At 42.4% G+C, this 16,499-nt stretch overlaps 1 protein-coding gene across 1 annotated transcript; it reads left to right on the forward strand.

Moving 5' to 3' along the window:
- The first annotated feature begins 48 nt into the window (after nt 1-48).
- On the forward strand, nt 49-8,187 carry LOC120034922 (protein phosphatase 1K, mitochondrial-like). Its single transcript, XM_038981614.1, has 7 exons — nt 49-161; nt 1,202-1,765; nt 1,989-2,089; nt 3,733-3,892; nt 4,124-4,268; nt 5,043-5,177; nt 5,628-8,187. The coding sequence occupies exons 2-7, from the start codon at nt 1,308-1,310 to the stop codon at nt 5,757-5,759; spliced, it is 1,131 nt and encodes a 376-aa protein (XP_038837542.1). The 5' UTR covers nt 49-161; nt 1,202-1,307; the 3' UTR covers nt 5,760-8,187.
- Nucleotides 8,188-16,499: the final 8,312 nt, after the last annotated feature.

Below are 16,499 nucleotides of genomic sequence, written 5' to 3' on the forward strand. Positions count from 1 at the left end.
AAATGTTTCCAGCATGCTGATTCGCGCTGCGCGGGTGACAGGCGCAGTTCCTCTTCTTGTTTGATATCGTTCAGCACTCAACACACGGACACTGTTGATTAATTTAACTGTACGCTGTGCAGCTTTTGCAACATATACGAAGACGTTGTAAAGAGTTAAAGGTAAGAATACAACATTTTCTGCAGAGAAATACCGAAGAAATGTGATTGTTGTCCAAGGGCGGGAGATAGGCTGCGCAAATCATGAATTATTTTGCTAGCTGCTGTTAGCATAGCTCTACCTAGCAAATGAGCTAAACAATAGTGTCAAATTAGGAATACTTTATCGTCTATCCTTACTATTTAATGTTAGTGTGATGAAATAAACAGGGGTCGTTGGCGAAACTATTAGTTAACATTATGCACAGCACTGCAGCTATCTAACTAACGTTAGCCAAGCAGTAGCTTGTTTGGTTGCTAGTTAGCAAGCTAGCTTGTTCATTATGGGATATGGTGTTGCGTCATGCGCGTTGGTCAAGTTTGTGTTGACATTAGAAAAATTCGCTGCCGTAATGGACTAACGTTAACATTGTCAATCATTATTTATTTTTTTCAATCTATGTATACTTTTGTGCATGCCTGTTAATGAGCCTTCTGAAATATTTTGAATAATTAGATATTTATTAATTCAGCTGTAATAAATTAACAAGTGCTGTTGACTCCTGTCTAGTGTTCATGCTCTTTAGCTGCACCAGTTAACGATAAGTGAACTGCATTATTTTATCAACTGATTCTGACAAATGTTCAGAATGCTTCAGGACAGGTGTGACAAAGAAGAAATGTCGGCAACACAGCAAGTGAAGCACCCTGACACTTACAGCTTGGCATGTTAGACCAATGATGACCGAGGCCTTAAAACTGCACTATAAAGTTCCACGTAACCTATCTTAAGATGTGGCTAGGCCTACATATGGAATAGAGAAGAACATTTGATTTAATTAAGTAGGCTATTTCACATGTATTTTCTGTTGTATGGAGTCGAGAGACACAGGAAGACAGAGAGAGTATCCTGCATCAACAAACATAGAAATATCAATCCAGCCACCATCCATTCCCATGACATCTATTGGAACGCAGCCGCTCTATAGCTGGCAGAACACAGCAGGCTTAGGAAAGCTGACATTCAATCTAATAGCCATCTATCATTCTTCCCCAATTGTTAGCCTATTTGCAGTCCAGAAGACTCTGCTCTAGGGTAACCTGTGTTGTTGGCCAGAGGATCTCTCTCCCCGCGAGGAATCGTCTGCTGCTTTTGCTGGGTTGGTGAACATGTCAGCCTCCGCTCTCATCCACCTGGCCCGGTCGGGGGGGACTCAGGCCATGCGACAAAGGGGTTTCCTCCAGACAGCCCTAGTGAGTGTCCTACCCCTGCAGGATGACCTCCCCCTCCAACGGCCTCTCCACCTGGGCCTGCTGCGGGCCAGCAACACGCGCTTCGACCCGGACAGCAGCGGCAAGCCTACCACCTGGGACTCGTTTGGCATCTGGGACAACCGCATAGACGAGCCCATCAACCTGTCGCCCTCCATCAAGTACGGCAAGCCCATCCCCAAGGTCAGCCTGTCCAAGGTGGGCTGCGCCTCGCTCATCGGCCACCGGCGGGAGAACGAGGACCGCTTCCAGGTCTCCCAGATGACAGACAATATCCTCTACTTTGCCGTGTTCGACGGCCACGGAGGGCCTGAGGCGGCAGACTTCTGCGACAAGTACATGGAGAAGTACATTAAGTAAGTCATCTGGCTGGGTTTTATGATCTGTGTTTAGTCAGGGCATTGGCCTGTAGGATCAGTTTAGGGCCTAATGTTTGTTGAATGGACTGGGAAAAAAATGCACTTCAATTTAGTTTTTATCCTTTTTATACTTGCAAAATCTCTTAAGAGGTCAGGCTGAGACCATTGAGATGGCAGGTAATGAATCTGATTGATTGAATGTGTTTTGGTGTTATTTCAGGGATCTTGTAGCAGAGGAGGACAATCTGGAAGTTGTTCTTACTAAAGCATTCCTTGAGCTGGACAAAGCCTTGGCAAGACACCTCCACTTCTTCCCTCATGGTAGGTTCCATCTGTGATGTTACACGTCAGGGAATGTAGATAGACTGTCTCTGTACTGACAATGTATATAGACTCTCTCTGTACTGACAATGTAGATAGACTCTCTCTGTACTGACAATGTACGTAGACCGCACTGAGTTTTTGTTTTTATGTTAAACTTCACCCAGTTTTGAAGCTAAAGTCTTTAGATTAGCTTGTGCTGAAATATTAATGAATAGCCTAACTTATCAATGTGACTGCTCTGCCAAGAGCTATGATGACTTAACCGATCCTAAATGGAGCTAACGTGAATTTTCAGTCACTGCCTCCAGTGCTGTGAAAGCTAAACATTAATACCCAGGGTCACCTTTCTCAGACTGCAAAGCACAGGTTAGGACATGCTTGTGGCAGACAAGCATTCTAAACAAACAACTCCACTGGATGCCCTGCAGATAAGAATCAGGGTTGTCCTCTTGTAGTGCATGCACCCTTCCAAGATACTTGATCAAGTTTACCTTCAGTTCCTTTGGCAGCAATTTTCTTTTGTAAAGGTCGCCTGGAGACCCAGATGTTAGCAGTCATAGAATATCAACCGTTTTCTCTGAGAAAGGCCTAGTTTAACCGCCAAGATGGTGACAGTCAATCAGTTTAGCTTGAGTGTGTGGCCAAAATGTCAGCCACAGACGGCGTGAAATGTCCCAATATGCCCTGTGTGTGTGTGTGCATGTTATTTACGACAGCAGCGGAGCCAGCTAAGAGCTGGAGGCACCAGGCACCTTTATGGAAGGAGAAGGGGGGCTAGATAATGGAGAGTCCAGCGGGTCCTATCCTGGACTACTGGAAGGTTCCTCATCTTTCTCTCTCCTCTCTCCTTTTCTATTTCTCTCACACAAGTTGATTTGAACAGCTGTATAAGGATCATTGTAAAATCAGAAACTGTAGGCTGTTACCATGCAAATGGTTGCTAAGGACACCCAAGAGGGAACAAAACACAAATCACCATGTGTACAAAACATGACACATAGAAACTTAGTTGTGAAATTTGAAGTGTTATACACTTAATTATTGAGAGGCATTAGCCTAGAGCTCTCACCTATATATTTGATCACCATGGTGATAGTCCTGATAAGCGCTATCTGATTCTAAAGGATGCATGTCTGTCACTGCTGCTTTCTGTATTCTGCCATGGGCCAGTACACTGTATATAGGACTGTATATTAGGTCACTCATTGTAACTTGACATTTTTGTATGACACCACTGGTCAGAGATCCAAAGTTCCACTGACTGTATTGTAGTTGCTCTCATTCTGTTTCTGTAACCCTAAAACAGTCTGACATGCATGTCTGTCTGACTCTCTCTGTCTCTCTTCAGCCATTCTTTTTGTTTAGACTAGTAACCTCCCCCTCCATTCTGTTCTCATGTTGTTGAGTATGACTCGTGAGTGTGTGTCACGTGCCACCTATGCTGTGAATGTGTGAGAATACATTTTGAGCATGTATCTGAATAATTCATTGTGTGTTTTGAGAAACAAGTTTACCATAATATGATGATTGTCAGCTCTGTGTGTTGCTTGTTAGCTGTGTGTGTCTGGCCTTACAGTTGTGTGTGTGGTCTTCAGATGTGTTTGCCCCCCTGACGTGTTTCCCTCTACTTCCTGGTGTAGTGGTGAGCGCTGGCTCCACGGCCACGGTGGCCCTGCTGAGGGATGGTATAGAGCTGGTGGTGGGAAGCGTGGGGGACAGCCGTGCCATGCTCTGCCGCAAGGCCAAGGCCCTCAAACTCACCTCGGACCACACCCCCGAGAGGAAGGACGAGAAGGAGAGGTACGGCAGATATCCAGGCTCGAGAAAGACTTGATCTGATATTCATTTGTTGGTAGCTGTAAGGTTGGGAGTCGCAGGAGGCATGCTTTATCCATCACATCGGACACTAATAGAAATGTGCTAAGTACTATGGATTAAGATCTTACTATAAGTTTGAACAATTCTACGTAAGTCATTTAAGAGCCCTCTACCGTGCTTTAAAACCACCTGTCTGTCTGTCTCTACCTCCAGGATAAAGAAGAGCGGTGGCTGGGTGACCTGGAACAGTCTGGGGCAACCCCACGTCAACGGCAGGTTAGCCATGACACGCGCCATCGGGGACTTTGACCTCAAGAGCACCGGGGTGATCGCTGAGCCAGAGACCAAGAGAATATCAGTGAGTGTCTGCTGTCACCACCTCAGAGAAATGATCTACTGTGCAGTATCAGAGTGTATACATCTCAAATTACACTTTATTCCCTATGAAGTGCACTACTTTTGACCTGGACCTAGAGCTGGGAAGATAAACTGACAATTATCGACACCGACCATTTCTGGAGGACAAGTTACTGATATTGATAACAACGATAAGTAGCAGTTACTAGAGGAATATGACGTTTGAAATAAAATAACTCTGCTAATATGGGCTATTGCTAACGGGACAGTGATGGCCAGAACATTGAAAGTAGTAGTAGTAGTTTTAAGGGTAATGTAAAAAAGTAACTGGTGCACATTGTTATAAACTTATCATTCAATTTATTGTTGTCGTGAAAATGTAGTACATTTATCATCATATGGATTTTTGTCCATATCACCCAGCTCTACCAGAACCTAATATTGTGCATTCATTTTGACCAGATCCACACAGGGCTGGACAAAAGTAGTCCACTGGATGGGGAATAGGTTGGAATTAGCCCTTGTCTGTCACTCAGTTTGGGTCATTTTGTACCTCGAGGTGTTTGGGTCATCTTGGGCCCCGAGGTGTTTGGGTCATCTTGGCAGGGTTTATCACGTCTTTAGCCTGCGGGTGCGCAGAACAATGACAGATTAAGCTCCGGCGGGCAAATGTGTTTCCTCTATCACTGGAGCCTGTCTGGCTTAATGTCTGGCTTGTGTCATGGTCTGTCTGTAGACATCTGACAATAAGGTATTAACATAATTTTTTTTCTAGCTGCATCACGTCCACGACTCGTTCCTGGCGCTGACCACAGACGGCATCAACTTCATCATGAACAGCCAGGAGATCTGTGATGTCATCAACCAGTGCCACGACCCCAAAGAGGCCGCCCAGAGGATCTCAGAGCAGGTAGGGTGGTCACTTTGAGCCACCACAGCCCCTAGGGCAGCTTTTCCCAAACTCAGTCCTCCGGACCCCAAGGGGTGCACGTTTTGTTTTTTGCCCACAGCTGATTGAAATGATCAAAGCTTGATGATTAGTTGGTTATTTGATTCAGCTGTGTAGTGCTAGGGCAACAACCAAAACGTGCACCCCTTGGGGTCCCAAGGACTGAGTTTAGGAAACACTGACTTAGGGTGTAGGGGTAACATCTATCCCAAAGAGCAGCAGGGATTTTTGAAATTGTTGAAGCAGAGATATGTAATGTAAGTCTAGCAAATTAATGAGTTCAAAGGAACTCCATGGCACTGTATAATAATCTCAATGGATTGTCAAATAAATATGTCTCCTGGCTATTTAAAGAAACAGTTAAACATTGAGACAAATGTTCATTATTAGTGGCGGTGTCTCCTCTCCCAGGCGCTTCAGTACGGCTCAGAGGACAACAGCACCATTATCGTGGTTCCCTTCGGAGCCTGGGGGAAACAGAAGAACTCAGAGACCAGCTACTCCTTCAGCCGCAGCTTCGTGTCCAGCGGCCGCTGGGCCTGAACAGGTGGACCCGGGTAGTCATTAGTACCAAGTTACCCCTAGACACTAATCTAGTGTCAGTTTATGTTTCCCACCCCTAATGGTGAAGGTTAGGGCTTGGGGAGCGTAATCTGATCTGAGCTCTGTAGTAATGGATAACTTTGATCGAAGCAGACTTGAATGGGGAGGGAGATTCCTGTGGACCTTATCGATGTGCAATAGTCTCCACACAGGGCGGGCCTGTTCAAGACATGCAGGGGAAAAGCACAGCTAACCAAGAACCAATGCCTTAGGAACAATGACATGCCATTTTACTGATAATAATCCCGTAGTTTTGAGCCTGTTCTACAGAAAGGCTGTTGACTCATTATGTGCACTTAACAAGGAACACGTCCTTTTCACTTTCTCCAAAATCGCAGCCTATTCCCTATATAGTGCACTACTTTTGACCGCCGAACATAGTGCACTACATAGGGAATTAGGTGCCATTTTGGATGCAAACAAGGTTGCAGTAGAAAGCCATCGACTTGGTGGAAGCTTGAAGCCTAAGAACTTACCTTATTCTTCATTGTGTGTAAGTAATTTGCATTGTGCCAAGTAAGGCAAACCAGACGTTAATTAGCTTTGTCTATGAAAACTTGGGGGAAAGTGCTTCTTACTTGCATGTCATGGAGAATGTTTTTGGTAGGAAGTTATTCTGAAAAATCAACAACGCACTTTTTTATTTCCAGATGATGTTGAACTAATTTGTTTCAATGCGTCTCATTCATTCGCTGTACTTGTTAGTGGATATCACTGTGCTGTGGTGCTTCTTTGTTTTGTTCAGAACAACAGTTTTAGTCTGTCTCTTCGCGTGAAGCAATTGTCAGTATTGAGTTCAGGACAAACTTCTCAGAATGGGGATTTTGGGTACAGTAAGGCGCTGCTTATAGTACAGGGTTATCATTGACCAATATGTACAAATTCATATCCGTCTAATAGGAAAATGCTCACACACACTGCAGTCAAGACGTGTTAAAAGGACCACTATTTGAATCTCTACGTTTCTATAATTTCAGCATGGTAGAAGGAACAGCTGTGTGTAGATACTGTAATACACAGAGAAAGAGAGCCAGTCAAATGATGGCAAAAGCCCAAAGTCTTGTAATAGATGGGCACATGCAGTATGGAATGGAATGTGTTAGTTCTCCCTGTTCTACAATCACATTGGGCCCTCGGGAGCCACAGAATGCATTGATGCCCCAGTTGCACAAGCCTTAAAGATGCAGTCCTAGATCTTAAGCACTTAGAAATTCGTAACATATTGTACGATGACATTGTACACAATTGTGCACAATCTTCAGTGACCCGTTTTGGCTCGTGATCACTTCTTTCAAAACTACTGGGTTATATTATGCAAAGCCTTTGGAGCATCACTTTGAGGTAGCGCTATATATTGAGCTGTGGTCTAATGGTACTTAGTAGTTTAGTGTAAACACAGTTCACGGTCGTTTGGCTCGAAAACGACTTCAACCCATAGCATTCCAAAATATTATCTTTATTGACAACAAACCAGTTTTTATTGACAACAAACAGGTCGAACAACTTAATGTGGGAGAGCCTTTGTTTATTTTGGTGATAGGGACTTGGAACAACAGAAGAAAGTGTAAAATGGTGTATATCTGATAACCATACTGGCATTTAAAATGTTCTCAACTTGGGTGCAGAAGTCATTTGTATTTTGTGAGTTTGTACATAGTTATATTTATGTATATGTTTTGATTGCAGGAAAACCGTCAGTGTACTATTTTTAAGTGTTACAGTTCAAATATATTAAATTTTTTAGAAAGAAAAATCTAAAATTGCTCACTTACTATTTTATAGTTTGTCCCTTGTCCTCTAGTTGTTGAAATGAAGTGGCTAAAATATCACTTGTATTGCACTTGTAATCAAATATGCTTTTTCATAGGGAACCTTTTATATGCAACAATGAACAAAGGAGACAGCTAACCAACAAATATGTGAAATGTGAATGTCTGTTTTAAAATGCCGTCAGTGACTCAAATGCAAGAAGTTGTAAAATAACTTGATCTAAAATTAGAGCACAAACAGTGATCGAAGCTAACCACAACTTGACTGTAATTCGCATGGATATCTCAGTTATGGTGCTTCCAGGTTGTTATAAATAATGTAACGCTGCGTTGATGTGCATTAAAGCCACAGTTGTATTTTTTGCTGTCTATCCAAGTCAGGAATACTTATGTACATGTAACTGCTATACTGTTAAATATTACCGTGAATGTGAGTATCTACAATCCATGAATGTATCTATCCACCATTTTAGGTTTTCCTTGTACACTGTTTGTCCGTTCTCTCACGATGCGAACATCTATTTATTCTCCATTTGTAATGAGTATTAGTTTCCTCTGAGTTCTCATAATTAAAATCTTGCATACTAAGTTTCTCACCAGCCTTCCTACATGTTTGTTGGTTTTATTATGTCTGTATTTTACTTTAGATTGTTCATGTTGTATACTGTAGTGCAGGGATCATCAACTAGATTCAGCTGGGGGCTGATTGTTATCGTGAGCGTATGGTCGGGGGGGGGGGGCGGAACATAATTACAAATTTGTAGTCTGCAAATTGACCGCAAGAATATGTTTGACTAAAACAAACATCATTTCAAACCTTGCAAACCGTTCTTAAATTAAAATCACTTGGAGCTGTTTTTATTGTGTTTGTACAGTCTATGTTCAACAATGAAAAAAAATAATGTATATATTAGTTTTTTTTGCTCAGAGCTTGGGGGGGGGGGGGGGGCAAATAAAACTACCGCCAGTTGGGGAACCCTGCTGTAGGCTATGAAACCATATTCAGCTGAACTTCTGTGTGCCTATTCCTTTAAACTCTTCTGACTGTTTCTACTAGATGTGTCTAGCTCTAATACATGTTGTACTGTCAATACTGACTTAATGGACTGTCACTCCTATTCTCGCATGCCGTTGATGTCCATGTGGTCGAGAGTTGAATATTTATCCAAATAAATAATGAAATATGAAATTTTTCTTCATTTGTGTACATTTTCCAACGTTATTGTCCAGTAGATGTCACTATTGTAGCTAGTGACATGAGTGTCGATTGGAACCATTGGAGGTAGGAATCTCTTGACAAGAAACTATGGGCAGTAGGAGAAACGAGCAGGTTGAAGTCAATAGTCAAGAGCAGCTGGTGTACCTGGAAAAAAGAATCGGACAACCTCAACCATCAGTTTCTCAGTAGGAGTTGTCTGAAATTGTATTAAGTAATCTCATCCTACAAGTGTATCTTAATTTGATCACTTTTGTTGCTGAGAATTTTCCTGCACCATAGGAAATGCAGATGAAATTTGTGATTTACATAAATTCACTGAAAATACACTAACACACTGTTAAATTAACAGTATCGCACTTTTCATGTAACCTACTTTTGGCCAGCTAATAACTACAGATGATTTTTGCCGTGACCAATATAGTTCACATCAAGATCCTACATCTGTAGGTTATGGAAGTTCACATTCACCTGTGCCCTCATACAGTCTTCAGATATGTATCAGAGTTGATGTGGGTGGGAACGCTTCTAGCTATGGTGTACATTGGCGTGCGGGCTCGCCTCATGTATGCACGCATGCATCAGTCAGTCTCACGAATGCTCATTAAAATTCTGGTTTGTTTTGTCAGGGAGTGTCTCTTGCATATCCCTTGCACTTTGGACCAAATATAGAATATCTCCACCAAACAACTGTTTTCTACACCTGCTGTATCCTTTTGTCAATTAAATAGATTGTATCACCCCTCTTGCTATTTGTTACCTTGTATTATTATTATTATCATTATAACTTTATGTAAGCTACTTTTTTTTTCTTTCTTTTTTCACCTTTATTTAACCAGGTAGGCCAGTTGAGAACAAGTTCTCATTTACAACTGCAACCTGGCCAAGATAGAGCAAAGCAGTGCGACACAAACAACACAGAGTTACACATGGGATAAACAAGCGTACAGTCAATAACACAATAGAAAAGTATATATACAGCGTGTGCAAATGTAGTAAGATTAGGGAGGTAATGCAATAAATAGGTCATAGTGGTGAAATAATTACAATTTAGCAATTAAACACTGGAGTGATAGATGTGCAGAAGATGAATGTGCAAGTAGAGATACTGGGGTGCAAAGGAGCAACAACAACAAAAAATAACATGGGGATGAGGTAGTTGGGTGGGCTATTTACAGATGGGCTATGTACAGGTGCAGTGATCAGTAAGCTGCTCTGACAGCTGATGCTTAAAGTTAGTGAGGGAGATATGTCTCCAGCTTCAGTGATTTTTGCAATTCATTCCAGTCATTGGTAGCAGAGAACTGGAAGGAAAGGCGGCCATAGTAGGAGTTGGCTTTGGGGGTGACCAGTGAAATATAACTGCTGGAGCGCGTGCTACGGGTGGGTGCTGCTATGGTGACCGGTGAGCTGACACAATGCAGGGCATTACCTAGCATAGACTTCAAGATGACCTGAGCCAGTGGGTTTGGCGACGAATATGAAGCGAGGGCCAGCCAACGAGAGCATACAGGTCGCAGTGGTGGGTAGTAAATGGGGCTTTGGTGACAAAACGGATGACACTGTGATAGACTGCATCCAGTTTGCTGAATAGTGTTGGGGGCTATTTTGTAAATTACATCGCCGAAGTCAAGGATCGGTAGGATAGTCAGTTTTACGAGGGTATGTTTGGCAGCATGAGTGAAGGATGCTTTGTTGCGAAATAGGAAGCAGATTCTAGATATCATTTTGGATTGTAGATGCTTAATGTGAGTCTGGAAGGAGAGTTTACAGTCTAACCAGACAACTAGGTATTTGTAGTTGTCCACGTATTCTAAATCAGAACCGTCCAGAGTAGTGATGCTAGACGGGCGGGCAGGTGCGGGCAGCGATCGGTTGAAGAGCATGAATTTAGTTTCGCTTGCATTTAAGAGCAGTTGGAGGCCACGGAAGGAGTGTTGTATGGCATTGAAGCTCGTCTGGAGGTTTGTTAACACAGTGTCCAAAGAAGGGCCAGAAGTATACAGAATGGTGTCGTCTGCGTAGCGGTGGATCAGAGAATCACCAGCAGCGAGAGCGACATCATTGATGTATACAGAGAAGCCAAGTCACGTCTCACTTTACTACTTGTATAATAGTCATCATAATTTGACATAGCATATCTTATCAATCCTACTGTATATAATACATCTCAGAGTTTTTAATTGCTTTTTTCACCTTCAGCTTTTTTTACTACTTGTTATTTTTTACTTTTTATTTGGCATTTGATTCTTGATTGATATTGATATTGTACTTAATTGTCGATGAGAGTTGGCGAGTAAGCGTTTCACTACTGTACACCTGTATCCAATAAACTTTGATTTGATTAGATGTTGATACCATCGTCATAGTCTCTAGTAAAATTTATATATTTTTACTTTATGAATTTGTTCTGAATTGAAATATCAACAACAATTTGATGGGGAAACTGATTTTTGTATTTATTTGTCCTTTTTCAAAATGTTATGAAATGCTGATGGACTGTTTCATAATTGTCATAATCTGGCGTTATGAAACTGGTTATGAATTGATTGATGATTTCCGACTGTAACTGGGAAGTATTTACTTTCTTATACCTTACCTTACCCTCCCTGTTCTCTTATCAGCTAAGCCCATGTTTACACAACCACATAAAAAGCAAACCAGAAATAAATCACAAACACACACACCACGGGTACAAATATGCACCCTGGGTCCCTCCTTGTCTTGGCTACTGAGATACGTGATGTTGTGAGAGAGTTGTCATAATGCCGACAAACTGGTGACTCCAGCTCTCTCTGCTTGTTTCCTCAATGTGTATTAGCATGAATTGTCATCCGTCACCTTTCCTTTTCTCTAAAGAGACAGCTGTGGTCATTCCTGAGCAAAGTATGAGGTGTTACACTGAGTCAACATAGTTGGGCCTTTACCATTACTAGTTTATGGTGTTGACTGTGAAGGACTGCGTTCCAGACATATCTTATGTATATTGGTATGTGATACTCTGGATGTGTTTGTTTAGGAAATGTAGAATAGGAAGATGTTGTTTTGTCTTTATGAAAGATATAAATGAGTATTTGTGTGATTACTGAAATGTTTTGAAATGATTGCTTCCCAGCAGCAGATGTTAGCGGGTGCAGGGAAATGCTTGTGTTATACTATAGCGCCTAACAGTGCAGCAAAAATGTCTAACAAGTAGGTCTACATAAATAATAATCAAAAACAAGAAATCACGAACGTCAGAACGAATCCAGTTGACAACCCAAAGAACACTATCATTAATCCAAATGCAATCTATGCCTATATACACCAAAAATACTTAGAATACTTAGAATGAATGATATGTAGAGACCTACAGCAGTCAGGGCCACATGAAAACTTGTGGCGAGGAGGTGGTATTTGCCACAGCACTTTTTAATCAAGTGTAGAAGCAACTGATTTAGTTTAATAAAATCACGACGCTTAGCATTAAAAAGATTTGTCAACTCCCACACAATTTTGATGTCCTTCATATCGGAGTGCTGCTGCAGCGCTTTGCGTGTCTTGATTCACGAAAATCGCAGGGCGCGCGATAGCTCAAGGCGCGCTCTCTACTTTCCTCTGGTATTTAGCAAGCTTGATAACACATCACTCCCCCTACACAAGCAAAAACTGTTACATAAATGCCGACACAAGCAAAAACTGTTACATAAATGCCGACACAAACAAAAACTGTTACATACATGTAGCAGTCTAAATAGCTAAACATTAGCGATCTGACATGATGTATTGCATTGAAACGATACTATTTCTCAGTCTGATCAACTCTAGACTGGGCTACTAACAACAGCAGCTGCATAGTCTAGCCTACTATGCGCCCTGTCCCACTGGCCAGGGTAAACGAAGCGGTATTAATAAACGTTGTATATGTATAGTCCATTTGTTTGTGAGAACGTGAATGTGATTACATTTGGTTTATCTTCAAACCTGGGCTGACTAGGCTATCTATACTTTTTCGATCCAAAATGATTAACGGGAATTAATAAACACAATAGCTGTCATAGACTGTGAATACATTTTTAATTAGGCCTACCATTGGGCAGCACTACACGATGCAAACCTGCATAAAGCAAGCTCAGCCATGTGAGTTTTATTGTCCAATCATGTTGCTTTCTTTGTGTCTGTGTCTAGGAAACCCCCCTAGTCCTTTAAAACAGAGATGATCTCAATCATTGGGGTTGTGCTCTAGATACGAGTGAGAGCGATTGAAAGAGAAGGGGGTTCTTTTGAAAATGTGGCAATAATTAAGAAATGCTTATTTGCCCATGCTTATTTGCCAATGTCCTGGTTGAACCATTCATGCACACGCTTTGCACAATTTAACGGCATGGCTCGGTTTGGGAGGCGCTCATACTGTCATAGGAAAGATCTCATATATATCCTCGCGTCCTCTCTCCTCGCCTCCTTCTCAAAACCCATTGGATGAGAAATCCAGAGGTCCCGCCCCTTTGACCTTCTCCTCCAATGGGTTTTGAGAAGGAGGCCGAGGAGAGATGACGCGCAGAGTATGTATTGAGATTTCACCATAGCCGCTTCTTTTATTCAACACCGGTAGTATAAATTCGGATCGTTGCGGATCGTTGGTCACACGCGTGGCTTGGTTCGGTCTTTTCTGGTACAAGACCGGAGAGGACTGTAGAAATTTCAAAGTTTACAGGCGGGTATGTATCCGTTTTGCATAATATTTTCAGATTGGATATATTTTATTTTAGGCTAAATTTGCTACATAATTTGGAGGCTAAATGCCATGCATAACGGTGACGTGATCCTCTTCGTGAATTCTTTAGTAACATCCTGCTTCTACATGCTAGTATTATATAAAAAATAGCGGGCGCCGATTATCTTTTAGTTCCAGACGATGATTCAATTTTGTTCAAGTTTTTGTAAATGACCGCACTCCAGTGCATGCGTGTTTGGTAAAAGAAAACATTTGAGTTATTTTAGCATTTTTGTACAATTAAATATTGTTGTTTACTTTACGTCTATGAAATGAAGGCTACATACTTTTTTTTCACGCAGAAACAACCTAACGTTACTTAGTCATCCATGCATTGCATTCCCAGTTGAACAATTAGGGTCACCCATTCAAACCATTCAGAAATCATATTTCCAAGAAGGCCTACGATTATTCGTCTTCACGGGACAAATGTGTCTGTATTTCTCATACATAATCTGTTCTGTCCTGCTTAATCTTGTTATAACAGAAAAGTCAATAAAAAATGCTTACCTTATAAATGTGCATGGCTATCTTCAGTCATGGTAAAACATGAATATATAATTTTCAAATAGCCTAGGCTATGATATACATTTGTAGCAATTATGCTAAGAGAGGGTGGTACAAAAAGTAAGCACAATGAATGTACATGTGGAAAGTGGTCCAACTAACTAAATTTCAACGCAGGTCTGCTCATTGGACGAGTATTCTGTTTTCCAGTGTCTATACATTCCTATAGGATTAAATAGATTCAATTATTTGGTTTAATTTGTCTTCAACAAGCGTATCCCAGAGCAGAGGTATTTAGAGTGGTATAATGTATTTATAACTGCATTTGAAAGCGATTGGGTGTCTCTCCTCACTCTAGCTTTTCTCTATGGCTTCTCTGGAGCGCTTCTCTCTCCGTCTCTCGAGCTTCTTTCTCTCTATGTACCAGTCCACCACAAAGGTCGCATGACATTCATTTAGACTGATCCTAATTAAATGTGCTCAGATATGCAGACAATGTGCCCAATGTTTCCACTTCTCCACATCTAAATGTATTGCGTAATGAATAAATGTGTATCACTCTTCCTAAAAGTCTGAAGTTTGTCTCTACAGTATATCCCTCCCTTACTTGAAGCTCTCAGATTCATACACCAAAGTATGTCCTAAAGGCATCAATAAAACATATTAAAAGTCCTTCTATTTATCCACTCTAAATCTCAAATTAAGTGACACCCTATTTATTCTCCATACAGTAGTGCACTTCTTTTTTCTTTTTTTTTTAAAATACATTTTATCCCCTTTTCTCCCCAATTTTCGTGGTATCCAATCGCTAGTAATTACTATCTTGTCTCATCGCTACAACTCCCGTACGGGCTCGGGAGAGACGAAGGTCGAAAGCCATGCGTCCTCCGAAGCACAACCCAACCAAGCCGCACTGCTTCTTAACACAGCGCGCCTCCAACCCGGAAGCCAGCCGCACCAATGTGTCGGAGGAAACACCGTGTACCTGGCCCCCTTGGTTAGCGCGCACTGCGCCCGGCCCGCCACAGGAGTCGCTGGAGCGCGATGAGACAAGGATATCCCTACCGGCCAAACCCTCCCTAACCCGGACGACGCTATGCCAATTGTGCGTCGCCCCACGGACCTCCCGGTCGCGGCCGGCTGCGACAGAGCCTGGGCGCGAACCCAGAGACTCTGGTGGCGCAGTTAGCACTGCGATGCAGTGCCCTAGACCACTGCGCCACCCGGGAGGCCCCTGTAGTGCACTTCTTTTGACCAGAAGTAACTCAATCATCAAGTTTGCAGATGCCACAATAGTGGTGTGCCTGATTTACCAACAACGATGAGACAACCTACAGGGAGGAGGTGAGGGGAGTGGTGCCAGGGAAATAACCCCTCCCTCAACGTCAACAAAACGAAGGAGCTGATCGTGGACGTCAGGAGACAGCAGAGAGAGCACGCCCCCATCCACCCCGACAGGGCAGCAGTGGAGAGGGTGGAAAGCATCAAGTTCCTCAGCGCGCACATCACTGACAACCTGAAATGGTTCATCCACACAGAGAGTGTGGTGAAGAAGGCGCAACAGCCCCTAAGACACAACAGCTTGGATCTTAAGACCCTCACAAACTTCTACAGATGCACCATTGAGAGTATCCTGTCAGGCTGTATCACCTCCTGGTACAGCAATTGCACCGTCCGCAACCGCAGGGCTCTCTACACTGCCTGCCCTATAAGACATCTACAGCGCCCGGTGTCACAGGAAGGCCAAGAAGATCATAAAGGACCTCAGCCACCCGAGCCACAACCTGTTCACCCGCTACCATCTAGAAAGTGGAGACAGTACAGGTGCATCAAAGCTGGGACCAAGAGACTGAAAAACAGCTTCTATCTCCATGCCATCCGACTATTAAATAGTCCCCACTAGCCGGCCTCCGTTCAGTGCCCTGAACTCAAGTCACTGTTACTGGCCGACTACCACCCGGTACTCAACCCCACACCATAGAGACTGCTGCCCTATGTACATAGTCATTGAACACTGGTCACTTTAATAATGTTTACATACTGTTTTACCCACTTCATATGTATATGCTGTATTCTAGTCAAGGTTCATCCTATATAATTACTGCTGTACACACCTTTTCTATTCATATACTGTCCATAATGTTTATACACACTATCATATACATATATATATATATATATTTATATTCCGGACTCTGACTTGCTCGTCATGATATTTCTTAATATTTTTATTTTGAGGGATTTGTGTGTATTGTTAGGTATTACTGCACTGTCTGAGCTAGAAATACAAGCATTTCGCTGCACCTGTGATAACATCTGCAAAGTATGTGCATGCAATCTATAACATTTGATTTGAGTAGTGCACTACACAAGGAAAATAGTGTATCAATTTCACTCCTATCCCTTGACCAATCCCCACAGGTCTCACCCCTGCA

The sequence above is a fragment of the Salvelinus namaycush genome, chromosome 42 (genome assembly GCF_016432855.1).
Source record: "Salvelinus namaycush isolate Seneca chromosome 42, SaNama_1.0, whole genome shotgun sequence".
Taxonomy (NCBI): domain Eukaryota; kingdom Metazoa; phylum Chordata; class Actinopteri; order Salmoniformes; family Salmonidae; genus Salvelinus; species Salvelinus namaycush.

What these genes read in the sequence shown, in the direction of transcription:
- LOC120034922 (XM_038981614.1), top strand. Translation starts at nt 1,308, where the DNA reads ATGTCAGCCTCCGCTCTCATCCACCTGGCCCGGTCGGGGGGGACTCAG. An exon ending in TACATGGAGAAGTACATTAA is followed by an intron (nt 1,766 to 1,988) that starts GTAAGTCATCTG and finishes GTGTTATTTCAG; the next exon opens with GGATCTTGTAGCAGAGGAGG. An exon ending in CCTCCACTTCTTCCCTCATG is followed by an intron (nt 2,090 to 3,732) that starts GTAGGTTCCATC and finishes TTCCTGGTGTAG; the next exon opens with TGGTGAGCGCTGGCTCCACG.